Source organism: Hyla sarda, chromosome 3 (assembly GCF_029499605.1).
Source record: "Hyla sarda isolate aHylSar1 chromosome 3, aHylSar1.hap1, whole genome shotgun sequence".
Classification (NCBI taxonomy): domain Eukaryota; kingdom Metazoa; phylum Chordata; class Amphibia; order Anura; family Hylidae; genus Hyla; species Hyla sarda.
The window spans coordinates 315,902,813-315,916,383 of NC_079191.1; the positions used below are offsets into that span (position 1 = coordinate 315,902,813).

Below are 13,571 nucleotides of genomic sequence, written 5' to 3' on the forward strand. Positions count from 1 at the left end.
TTTCTTTCTTTTTTTTTTGCAGTGTTATAGCTCCCATAAGGGGCTATAACACTGCACACACTGATCTTCTACACAGATCACTGCCTGGCAACAGCCGGGCATTAATCAGTGTTATCGCCGCTCGACTGCTCCTGCCTGGATCGCAGGCACGGAGCATTCATTCAGCGATCGGACAGCGAGGAGGCAGGAAGGGACCCTCCAGTCCCGAACAGCTCCACTGAGTTAACCGGCACATTTTACTTTCACTTTAGACGCGGCAATCAACTTTGATCGCCACGTCTGAAGGGTTAATACTGGGCATCACCGCGATCGGTGGTGATCGGTATTAGCCGCAGTCCCCGGCCATTGATAGCCGCCGGGACCGATGTGATATGAAGACATCATATTGTGGGAAGGGGTTAACTGGTTGCCGTCTAAGGACGAGCCGGCTTGTCCTACAACAGCAATCTGTGTATGGCACGGGCTCCTGACTACTGTGGAGGTAGCTGGAGGGCTTACCTCTCCTCGGGTGTTGGTCCCGGCTCTGTGATTGATAGAGACTGGCTGGACCAGGCTTTATCAATCCAGCGCAGAGCACACAGATCAATGTAGTTCTACTGATTCCTCCTAAAAGTCCCCTAAGGGGACTAAAAGTGTAAAAAAAAAGTTTTTGCAGTTTTTGAGCCAAAGTCAGAAGTGGATCCATAAAGGAGCAGAAGTGTAATTCCTTCCATTATATGTCCTATTGCTTCTGAATACACTTCTGGCTTTGGCTCAAAAACTGCAGTGGCAGATATCCAAAAACTGCAAGGAAAAAATCCAAGTGTAAACTTAGCCTAAAAAGCGATCAAGAAGTCCAATCAAAACAAAAATGGTACCGATAAAAACTTCAGATGACGGCGCAAAAAATTAGCCCCCACATATCCCCGTATATGGAAAAATAAATGATAGTGGTAAGAAGATGACAATTTTTAACATACAAATTTGTAGTTATAATTTTTTTAGGTAGTAAAATAAAATAAAACCTATATAAATTAGGTATCCTTGTAACCGTATGGACCTAAAGAATAAAGAGAAGAATCGGAAGGCCCCAAAACTTGCAAAATGGCATTTTTTTAATTTAATTTTGCCTCACAAATATTTTTTTTCTGGTTTAACCGTAGATTTTGTGGTGAAATGATTGATGTCATTACAAAGTGAAATAGGCTGCGCAAAAAAAAAAAGCCCTCATATGGGTCTGTAGATGCAAAATTAAAAGAATTAAAGGGGTACTCCGGTGAAAACCTTTTTTCTTTTAAATCAACTGGTGGCAGAAAGTTAAACATATTTGTAAATTACTTCTATTAAAAATGTTTAATCCTTCCAGTACTTATTAGCTGCTGAATGCTACAGAGGAAATTCCTTTCTTTTTGGAACACTGATGACATCACGAGCACAGTGCTCTCTGCTGACATCTCTGTCCATTTTAGCAGCCATGCATAGCAGATGTATGCTAAGGTCAGCATGGTGGCTCAGTGGTTAGCACTGCTGGGGACTTGGGTTCAAATCCCACTAAGGACAACAATAAATAAAGTGTTGTTATTATTATTATAACGTCAGCAGAGAGAACTGTGCTCGTGATGTCATCAGAGAGCATTCCAAAAAGAAAAGAATTTCCTCTGTAGTATTCAGCAGCTAATAAGTACAGGAAGGATTAAGATTTTTTAAAAGAAGTAATTTAGAAATATGTTTAACTTTCTGCCACCAGTTGATTTAAAAGAAAAAAGGTTTTCACTGGAGTACCCCTTTAAGATTCTTTTAGAAGGTGAGGTGAAAATAACTAAAGTGCAAAAATGAAAAATGGCCCAGTCCTTAAGGGGTTAAGAATCAAAGTCCCAGACTATAAAGCTGCCGGGGTATTGTCCTTTCCAGGAAAAGGCAAATAAAATGTTCTTATAAACAACCATGTATAGTGTGGTTACATATATAGCCAGGCAAACTCTGCCACATAGAATTCTGCTAGTTTATTTCTGTGAAGAAGAGCGGGAAATGTCAGATGAAGTTCTCTTCACGTAAACTTCCTCCAAACTGCTGAGAACCGAGAGCGCATGCGCACGAAAGGGGCGGTGGCCTAGCGGACGCAGTACGGGAAGTGTACGGCAATGAGCTGAGGTGGGTGTCTGTGCGGGGCCGCATTACTCCGCGTTCAGTAATGTGCGGTAATACCTGCAGCTGTTTTGAATGTTTAACCGCACTCCCTCCAAGTCGTCATTCACACGTACTATATAATGTGGCAGTCCTGTTTAAAGGGGAATCCCTGCAGTAATAATCCAGTCGTTATATATTGGTAGTCACTGCCTCAGTTCCTGGGGATGGTAGAGACTAGTTCCCAGCTGTTTCCTGGCCTCGGATGATGAATATCGTTATCATTTGTCACTGCTGCTTTTACTACATAGTTTCAATGTGGAAAATGCAATGTTTATTTTATATGCATAACACACTAAGGGAATAAGCTAGAGAAGCCAGCACTGCCTTAACCCTACAAGTCCAATGCTGAAATGCACAGGTGTGACAGTGTCAATGATCCAGGTAGAAGCTACTAAATATGCAACGCAAAAAGGAAAAAAAAGCGGAGCGCTCACCACTGCGGTTGTCAGACAGGCGTAGGAAGCTAATCCATAGACCGGGTCGGTCCCGAGCAGATGGATCTGGGGGAGTTCAGATGTCGGGCCATGGACCGTATCACGCCCCTAGGCGCTTCGTCAGGCCGCTTAAGTGGGCACTGTCACCAACTTAATTTTTTGATATGTTGTAGTACTTATGTACTACAACATATCTCTAATATACTTTTATAATTTTTTTTTTCATTAAAAAGGTTTAATTTACATATAAAAACTGGCCACTGAAAAAGGACTGATTTTGGAGTGGCAATCAGTCCTTTTTCAGTTAGGCTGCACTCGCTCCCTGCCTGTCAATCAGTGCACATCACCGCCGCCGCCTCGTTGCCGCCGCCGTCCCTGCACGCCCGCTGCCGGACTCTGCAGTAACTGCAAGTGTAATGAGGGAGCGGGGGGAGGAGGGAACGGGCTAGTGCCGTAGCGGGAGGGGGGGGGGGGTGGATGAACGGGCTAGCAAAAAAAATAGGATGGTGGGAGCTACCCTTTAAGCAGCCTGATAAAGCGCCTAGGGGCATGATACGGTCAGTGGCCCGACGTCTGAACTCCCCCGGATCCATCTGCTGCCTCCCTGCTATGGATTAGCTTTCTAATCCTGTCTGACAACCGCAGTGGTGAGCGCTCCGCTTTTTCTTCTTTTTGTGTTGCATATTTAGTAGCATGTGCAATCTTGCCACTTTATTTCCAGACAGATTAGGCTGTATTCACATAAACATAATACAGATGCGTTTTTGTGTCTGCATTAGTAACAAATCCTGAGCTGAGTGCAGGTCTGAAGACCCAGACTGACAGCTGAGCACTTCTCTCTGATTGTACTGCAATCTATCAGGGTCTGGACACATGGACCCCAATCCATCAAAACTTTTGACATCTCTGTACAATGTGTCAAATGTTTCTTAATACGTTCACAGGTACGCAGATTTGATGCAAAGGAATTTCTGCTACAGACTTAAATTTAAACTAAATGACTGAACACAGCTTCTAATCTGCAGTTACAAATCCTGCGCATCAAATCTGCGCAGGATCCTGTTTTTTTTTAACGTACCCTTAAAGGACAACTGTTATGGTACAGTTTTATATATGCCCGGGCCTCAAAAATAAACAAAATAAACTCATAGACACCTTCCTTACGAGCCCCCGTTGGTCCGGCACAGGCCTCACGGTCCGGCAGTGCTGACCTCATTCCACTTCCTGGGGACAGGGACGTCGCAGAGCCGTCGGCGTATCACCGGCCGTAGCGATGTCCTGCCCCGGCCTGTGATAGGCTGAGCCCACTGTCATGTAAGGAGCTCTGGCCGGCTTCTTACATGATAGCTGTGGAATACAGAGGAAATTCTTTTCTTTTTGGAACACAGAGCTCTCTGCTGACATCATGAACACAGTGCTCGCTGCTGACACCTCTGTCCATTTTAAGAACTGTCCAGAGTAGGAGAAATTCCCCTTAGAAAGCATATGCTGCTCTGGACAGTTCCTAAAATGGACTGGTCAACAGAGAGCTCTGTGTTCCAAAAAGAAAAGAATTTCCTCTGTAGTATTCAGCAGCTAATAAGTACTGGAAGGATTAAGATTTTATAATTGAAGTAATTTACAAATCTGTTTAACTTTCTGGCACCAGTTGATTACTTTCCACTGGAGTACCCCTTTAATGCCCTGTTTTTAAGTACTTCTAGCACATGCTGCTAAAGTCACAGAACAATACAGAGGTGTTTGAGTGTATTGTAGTGATGACTTGTTCAAGTCCCCTAGGGTATCTTGTTTTAAAAATAAGGATAGTTAAAGGAAAACTGTCACCAAGTCCACCCACACTAAATCCAATACACTGGGTTATAGTGTGGGGGAACAGGAGTCCATACATGGGTCACTTACTTTTTTAAGTTTTCTTGCCGCCGAGCTGTCGTCCGCTAAAGTTCCGTTATTTTGGCCTTCACTTGTGCTCTGCAGGCGTGTGCCCCGCTGGCAGGCTTGCTTTAGGTCCCAGAGGAAGGGGCTTTAGCCCACCCCCCTTGTTCGCAGAAAATTTTTCCCCCTGAGTGCAGCACTCTGTCTGCAGTAGGAGAGCACTCTGTGCAGTGTAACTGCGCATGCGCTGGTCCCTCGCTACACCCGTAAGTCTGGAGTAGCGAGACTTCAGAAAGAGTTACTTCCGGGTGTAGCGAGGGACCGGCACATGCGCAGTTACACTGCACAGAGTGCTCTCCTACTTCAGACAGAGTGCTGCGCTCAGGGGGAAAAGGAATATGCCAACAAGGGGGACTGGCTAAGGCCCTTACCTCTGGGACCCAAAGCAAGGCTGCCTGCGGGGGACCTGCCTTCAGAGCGCAAGTGAAGGCCAAAATTACGTAAATTTAACGGACGACAGCTCGGCGGCAAGAAATTGTGAAAAAAGTCACCCATGTATGGACTTCTGTTCACCCACACTATAACCCAGTGTATTGGGTTTAGTGTGGGTGGACTGGGTGACAGTTTTCCTTTAAAGTTTGATGGTCTATTCACACGTACAGTATTCTGCGCAGATTTGATGCATGGGATTTTCTGCTGCAGATTTCAGTGTATATTAAATAACTGAACACAGCTTCAAATCTGCACAGGATACTGTACCTGTGAATACACCATTAGGGCTGGGCCACATGTGCCGTATTTTGCGGCATATTTGCTGCTGTATATTTTCCTACCCATTGAAGGCAATGGGTAGCAATATACGAGGATGATTTTGCTACCCATTGACTACAATCTTTAGGAAAATACACAGCAGCAAAATGCGTCACATGTGACCCTACCCTAAGGGTGTATTCACACGTACAGTATCCTGCAAATATTTGATGCACAGGATTTGAAGCTGCAAATTTCAAATGACTGAACACAGCTTCAAATACTGCACATGAAATATGCACAGGATACTGTACATATGAATAGACCCTAAGGGGTATTCCTGTTAAAAATTTTTTATCCCCTATCATGTGGACCCCACTGTGATCTCCAGAACGGGACCCGGCTCGCCCTACCTAACTCTCTGGCACTAACCTTTTGAACATTGGCAGTGATGGCCCTTTCAGCCAATTACCGCCTGAGGAAAGATACCAATGCGACTGGGGGTTCACTGAGCGGCCAGTCCTTGGTGAGACCAGTTTGTCTCAGAAAATGGGGGCCAGAGCGCTTAGGGGTAGAGACAGGCCATGTTCTGGAAATAGCTGGGTTGTACAACCACGACAGTGGTTGTCCCCCCTGCAATTAAACAGTTATCTGGAACACCCCTTAAAGTGTACCTGTCATCAACAAAAACTTTTTATATAACGTAGATAATACTATTATATGTATATTTGTAATATACATTGGTTAAAAATATGTATATTTATGTCCCTTCAGCTATTGCCTGTGTGTCTCTATGAGGAGTCCAAATATAGGAAGTGAGGGTGAACAAGCAGGGCTCTGTGCAGTGAGGCTCTGTGACATGCCCCCGGCTCACACATGAGGATGATTGACAAGCCAGGAGCCTGTACAGAGCCCTGCTTGTCCTGTCCTCACTTCCTGTATTCGGACTCCTCACACGCAATAGCTGCAGGGATAGCACTTTTTTACCCATAAATATACACATTTTTAACCAATGTTTATTACAAATATACATATAATGGTATTATCTACATTACATAAAAAGTTTTTGTTGACGACAGATACACTTTAAAAAACCCTGTTCCAATATGTTACATTTGACAGGGAACTTCCCTTATAGTTATCCGAGCCGTAATTTCAGATTGAGAAGGAAACAGGCCTGGAGAATAAAAACTTCACACAGTTGCTATAGTCAGGTGTTTTAGTTTATTTTAGGAATTATAGATTATAGATCTTATACAGGAAAAATTTGTGAATAATGACATATACTGAATAATAAGCAGAAATCAATATATCAAAGCTAATTTTGGATCAAAGCTGTGCTAGTAAAATAATTCTAGCAAGTTTGTCCTTGATTTTTCAGTTTTGTGTAGTTACTGGATATCTCCATAGGGTGCGTTCACACGCTAGTATCGAGTTTCCCGCTATGGGAAACCAGCTGCGAGTTACGCTATCATTGATTTAAATGGGTCCGCGGACAGTCCGCAAATCTGACACTATTGCAGACTCTGTGAACTCATTCAAATCAATGGTAGTGTAACTTTCAGCAGGTTTCCCACAGCGTGAAACCCGCTGCTAGTAATAGCGTGCAAACGCACCCTTAGGGTAGGGTCACACGTGCCGTATTTTGCTGCGTATTTTCTGAAGCTGATTTTGACAATCGCACCATAAGAAGGGGGCATGATTGCAGACTGAACCGACGTACTGAACAGGAGATGCGGAGCTTGTGGAGTAAGACCCTCGCAAACAGGGATGGGTTAGGTGCAATTGCCAATAGCAACCAATCAAATTACTTTTAAAAAATAAGAGGCAGTCTATTTGGGTGCTATGGGCCACTGCACCACCCTTTACACAGGTTTTAATAAATCTACCCCATTGCTTTTTCTTTTTAATATAAATATATATATATATATATATATATATATATATATATATATATGCAAACATAACTGGAATTATTATTCCTACATGGTAAAGGTTGAAAAAAAAACAGGATATCTTTGTATTTGCATTTATTTTGGCCATCATTTACCCCCTTCCAAAATGGAAATCTAAAGGTATTTGGTGCCCTATTCATATGATCCAAGATAAAATGAGCAGTTTGCTCATTATTTTCACATTCTGCTTTTAGATCATTACTATTTTTTCAGCCGGCAGCAGGATATGGCTGAAACTAAAAGCGCTATCCTGTTGTTAGAGACTAGCGTCATTACTCACGGCTGCTTGATATTCCATCCAAGAAGCCCATAGACTTGTGTAGGGCTTCCAGGATGGAACATCAGGTAGTCCGCCTGATGATGTAAGTATTGGTGCTAGTCTCGGGCTATGGCATAGCGCTCTTAGCTTCACCCATATCCTGCCGCCATCCGAAATGACAGTAATGCTTTAAGCACTACATATTAGCTCCATTAAACTTTAATAGAGCAAATCTTTTTGTTAATATGCTTTTGTCTCACAGATGCCTGGATCCGTTCCTCTTACTACATGCCTGTCACCAGCAGTGTATAAAATGGTGTGTCTGCTTGGATTTGAGGTCCAAAATCAGTTTGACCTAAAAAGTCTCTTAGACAAGGAAAATCAAGTTTGCTGGGGCCCAATCTGTGAGAAAGTATCCTACCTGTCCTCAGGTTAGTTATCCAGTCCCCTGATCCACTGTGTAGCCCATGTACAAATGTTAGAAACTAGGCAGCTTATGCATGCAGAGATTTTATAATAGAGTCTAAAGATCTAATAATACTTGTAAGATTATGCGATGGGAGGGTGTGATATAAATGAGAAATGTTATGCAGTCTGGGTGTCAGCCCCGTCTATATGTGGATACTTTATAAATTAAACTGACTGTGGGGGAGATTTATTAAAACCTGTGCAGATTGAATGTTGACCAGTTGCACATAGCAACCAATCAGATTGCTTATTTTTCTTTTCAGAGGCCTTTTTAACCTGTTAAGGACAAAGGGCGTACCTGTATGCCCTGAGTTAGCTTCCGTTCTATAACGCAGGGTAATAGCGGGTCAGGCCCGGCCCCTGTGGGGCTGTAACATTGCAAAAAAAAAAAAGTGGGAAAAATAAAGTTAATAAAGATCATTCAACCTCTTCCCTAATAAAAGTTTGAATCACCCCCCTTTTGCCATTTAAATAAAAAAATAAAAAAACTGGTGTAAATAAAAATAAACACGTGGTATTGCCACTTGCGGAAATATCTGAATTATAAAAATATATTGTTAATTAAACCGCATGGTCAATGGTGTACGCACAAAAATGTTTCCAAAATAGCGTATTTTTGATCACTTTTTATATAATGAAAAATGAATAAAAAGCGATCAAAAAGTCCAATCAATACAAAAATGGTACCGCTAAAAACTTGAGATCACGGCGCAAAAAATGAGTGCTCATACCGCCATGTATGCGGAAAAATAAAAAAAAGTTTTATAGGGCTCAGAAGATTTTAAACGTATACATTTTCCTGCATGTAGTTATGATTTTTACCAGAAGTAATACAAAATCAAACCTATATAAGTAGGGTATCATTTTAATCATATGGACCTACAGAATAAAGATAAGGTGTCCTTTTTAACGAAAAAAGTAACAAAATGGTGTTTTTCTTCAATTTTTTCGCACAATTATAATTTTTTTCCATTTTGTCGTAGATTTTTGGGTAAAATGACTGATGTCATTACAAAGTTGAATTGGTGGTGCAAAAAATAAGCCATCATATGGATTTTTAGGTGCAAAATTGAAAGAATTATGATTTTTTAAAGGTAAGGAGGAAAAAATGAAAGTGCAAAAAATGGAAAAACCCCTGGTCCTTAAGGGGTTAAAAGGTACCTGTCACCAAACTAAACTTTTAATATATTGTTCCTTATGTAATTATAAGACACTACTTCCTTGCCATTTACTTGCTGTTAAAAATTCTCAACCTTTTGTATCTAATGTGATTGAAAAAAAGGCCACTAGGTGGCTCTCTTCTGTTTCCTGCAACAAGTCAGTTAGTTTGGTCTCCTCCCGGCATGGCAGGAGACCAAACTCAGGAAGTGCGTGCGGGGCATGGGGAGGCACACTCGCAGGCTTCAGTGATGTTGCGCCTGCTGGGTAATTTTCTCCTGCTGGGAGCTTACACAATCTGAAAAAGGGGAAAGGTATGGTACAGCTTGAAAAAAAAAAATTAAGAGCAGGAGGAGTGTTAGGAGTAGTTAGGGAATATAATATATAAAGATTTTCCTAGTTATTATGACGGAAAATATAGATTTTATAAACAACAGGAGGCTCCTAATATAATGCAATCTTTGAAGACCCTAGTCCATAAAGGGCCCGTCTGTGAGGTAATCTTCCTCTTTCTCGATGCATGTAAGATAAACCATAACGTTCATAAATAGAAACTGAAGACTTTCGAATACTTTCATGACTTCTCAAGAGGTATTCGGAACAGTAGTGAAGGAATGTAGAAGAACTTAGACTTTAATCCGTGGATGTGATGCTGTGTAGATTCCATCAGTATGCTGAAAAATAAAATAAAGAGAGTGATAGTAGGGTAGGGAATCAGGGAGGGATATTACCCGCCTCCTGTTGTTTATAAAATCTATATTTTCCGCCATAATAACTAGGAAAATCTTCAATTTTATCACAACAGAAGGCTCCTAATATAATGCAAGTTTAAAGCTATACAATTAATTATAAAACTGACATACCGTATTTTTCGCCATATAAGACGCTCCGGCATATAAGACGCACCCAATTTTAAAGGAGGAAAATCTAGAAAAAAAAGATTCTGAACCAAATACTGTAGTAAAATATTTTATATCAGTATAGTTCCCCCACAATAGTTGGCAGTATAGTTCCCCCACAATAGTTGGCAGTATAGTTTCCCCACAATGGTAGGCAGCTCCTCCCCCCCTCCCCCCACAATAGTTGGCAGTATAGTTCCCCACAACAGTAGGCAGCTCCTTCCCCCTCCCCCCCACAATGATTGGCAGTATAGTTCCCCCACAATAGTTGGCAGTATAGTTCCCCCACAATGGTAGGCAGCTCCTCCCCCCTCCCCCCCACAATGGTTGGCAGTATAGTTCCCCCACAATAGTTGGCTGTATAGTTCCCCCACAATGGTTGGCAGTATAGTTTCCCCACAATAGTTGGCAGTATAGTTCCCCCACAATGGTAGGCACTGGCAGCTCCCCCCCACAATAGTTGGCAGTATAGTTCCCCCACAATGGTAGGCAGCTTCCCCCCCCTCCAAAATGGTAGGCAGCTCCCCACCCTCCACAATGGTTGGCAGTATAGTTCCCCCACAATGGTTGGCAGTATAGTTCCCCCACAATGGTTGGCAGTATAGTTCCCCCACAATGGCTGGCAGTATAGTTCCCCCACAATGGCTGGCAGTATAGTTCCCCCGCAATAGTAGGCAGCTGCCCCCCACAGACATACAGCTTCCAGCCATATACAGTGTATGGCTGGAGGCTGTATCTCTGTGTGCTGCCCCCACAGTGATCCGGTCACTGCTCCTCTGGCCCAGTGTCACATCTACTGCTATGGCCTATGGACCATAGCAGTAGGTGCCGGGACCGGAGGAGCGGTGACCGGAACGCTGAAGATTACACACCGCCGGTCACTCACCAGGCCCCGGTCGGCGTGAGTCTTCCTCCGGTCCTCCGGCGCCTCTATGGTTGTACGCACGGGATGTCACTGAGGTCCCGTGCGTACAACCATAGAGAGGCAGAGGATCGCAGGAAGACCGCAGGAGGACCGGAGGAGGACGCGCATCGGCCGGGGAATGGTGAGTGACCCGCGGACAGCCTTATGTCCCGAAAAGATTTTTCGGGACATAGGGATGTCCGGCATAGGAAAACCTATGATTTTATCTGCCCGGGCCGGCTCCTGTGTGCGGCTGCAGGCGGGGGCCGGCCAGAGCAGGTAAAAACTAATACTGTATATTAAAAACCAGGGGGCCTCCAGCTGTTGTGAAACTACAACTACCAGCATGCCCAGACAGCCTTTGCCGGTCCGGGCATGCTGGTAGTTGTAGTTTCAGAACAGCTGGAGGCCACCTGGTTTTTAGTATACAGTTATTATTAATTCACTTGCCCGGCACCCGGAACTGTATGTTCCAGGCATAGGGCAATAAACATAGCCTGTGTGAGGTGAAAAATTCACCGGCGGTCATGAGGCTGCTGCGGGTGGGGAGCGGGTAGTCAGCGCTATACCGCACCGCCGCAGCCTCTGTACTTGCAGCTGACTTCCCGCTCTCGCCCGCAGCAGCCTCGGGCGTATATTCGCTGTATAAGACGCACCAACTTTTCCCCCCACGTTTTGGGGAAGAAAAAGTGCGTCTTATACGGCGAAAAATACGGTAGATATGTGAGATTATGGTCTAAAATAAAAGGCTTTAAAAGTAGATTCTGAAGACCAGTCTGCGGCATTCAGAAGATCGGAAAGTGAGCCACCTGTTTGGATAGTTTTTGTGGACATAGCACTTCTTAAGGAGTGAGCACCGAATTGAGAAATGTCATTACCTGCTAGAGACATGGTGTGTCTGACCCATCTAGCCAAGGTAGGAGAAGACACAGGAAGGTGTGGTTTTCGGAAAGAAATGAGAAGTTGAGAGTTAATAGAGGATCTAAGAGAGAAGGTCTTGGATTCGTAAGATTTAAGACATCTGACTAGGCATAATTTGGGATGTTGGAGAAAAGCCGGATAAAAAACTGATTGAATATTAATTTTCGTACGGCGTGAGATCTTGAACGTGACTCCTTGGGGAGTAAAGGATCTGGAAGAAATGTCCAGAGCTTTAACATCGGATACTCTTTTCATTGAAATTAAGCATAGGAGAACCATTAGATTATAAGAGAGGAATTTTAATGAAAGCATGTCGTTGTCTTCCCAAGAAGAGAATAAATTGAGGATAAGGGAGACGTCCCAGGTAGAATGATATTTAGGAAGAGGGGGTCTTTTGAAAGGAATGCCTTTGAGTAATCTACATATGAGAGGATGTTCTGAGGAGATGGCAGATCTATATAAATTAATAGTCCTATAAGCTTTGCCAGAATCAAAGGCTTCAGATAAATAATTTATGATATTTGAGATAGATTAGTTATAGGGATCCAGGTGTTGTTGAGAGCACCAATGAATCCAAAGTCACCAGGCTGATCTGTAAGCCTTTCTGCCCGGAGCCCAGGCTTCAGACAAGATATCCTTAGCTGATTGCGAAATTTCGATATTAGGGGTTGTTGACTCGATATGAGGCAAGCCATCAGATTGAGGCCTCCAGAAAGAACAAGAGGGTGATGATTCCCTGATGGGTCTAGGAGGATGGATGAATGATTGGGAAGTAGAAGTGGAAAATCTATGAGGAGAGATAGGATTTGGGGGAACCAAGATTGGGATGGCCAATGGGGGGCTATCAGGACTATTATAGATTTCTGGTAGATGACTTGAGATAACACTCTTGGAATCAAGGCGAATGGAGGAAAAGCGTGGAGGGTCGTGTCTGGCCAAATCTGTAGGAATACACCTACTCCTAAAGCTTCTGGATCCGGACGCCAACTGAAGAACAGAGGTAATTGGCGGTTCAGTTGAGAAGCAAAAAGGTCCATGTATAGAGGACCCCAATGGGAATTTATTAATGAGAAAATGGAAGGATCTAATGTCCAGTCGCTGTAGTCTGATAGGTAGTGCGAGTTCCAGTCTGCCACATCGTTGGATAGGCCAGGTAAGTATTCCGCTTTCAGAATAATATTCCTGTCGAAACAGAAATTCCAGATATTGATTGTAATATCTGAGAGACTTTTCAAAGTGGTACCTCCCAATTTGTTTATGTATTGGACTGCTGATATATTGTCCAAGCGAAGTAAAATGCAGCAATGCGATCTGAACTTTGCAAAGCTCTTGATGGCGAAGAAACCTGCTAATAATTCCAATGCATTGATGTGAAGGGAATTTTCTTGTTCTGACCATTTTCCTCCTGTGGATATGGGTCCACAATGTGCTCCCCAGCCTAAAAGACTGGCGTCTGATTCTATGATCAGATCTGGGTTGCAATTGAAGATTGCTTTGCCATTCCAAGTCTGAATATGGCGAAGCCACCATAGGAGTTCTTCCCTGGCCTCTATTGACAGGAGTACATAATCTGAATAGGCAAGGCCTTCTCTCAGATGTTGAATCTTGAGGCGTTGAAGGGCCCTGTAATGTAAGGGGGCTGGGAAAATTGATTGTATGGAAGCAGATAGAAGACCCACAATACGAGCAATATTTTTTAGAGATATTTGATCTTTGTTCAGAGTAGAGCGGATTTCTTTCTTGATCAATTGTAATTTCTTGGAGGGAAGACTCAGAGTGGTTGTC

General features: G+C 43.3%; 1 protein-coding gene across 4 annotated transcripts in view; it reads left to right on the plus strand.

Moving 5' to 3' along the window:
• Window positions 1-2,091: 2,091 nt before the first annotated feature.
• ERMARD (ER membrane associated RNA degradation) overlaps window positions 2,092-13,571 on the plus strand; it is a 60,120-nt gene continuing 48,640 nt past the window's right edge. Inside the window, exons 1-2 of one of the 4 annotated variants that reach the window (XM_056567112.1) lie at window positions 2,092-2,130; window positions 7,699-7,867. In XM_056567112.1, coding sequence (XP_056423087.1) covers window positions 7,699-7,867 — 169 coding nt within the window. In that variant the 5' untranslated portion in view covers window positions 2,092-2,130. Of the gene's footprint in view, window positions 2,131-2,254; window positions 2,281-2,353; window positions 2,525-7,698; window positions 7,868-13,571 lie in introns of those variants that run through there. The other 3 variants (XM_056567113.1, XM_056567114.1, XM_056567115.1) reach the window with 3 other exon arrangements.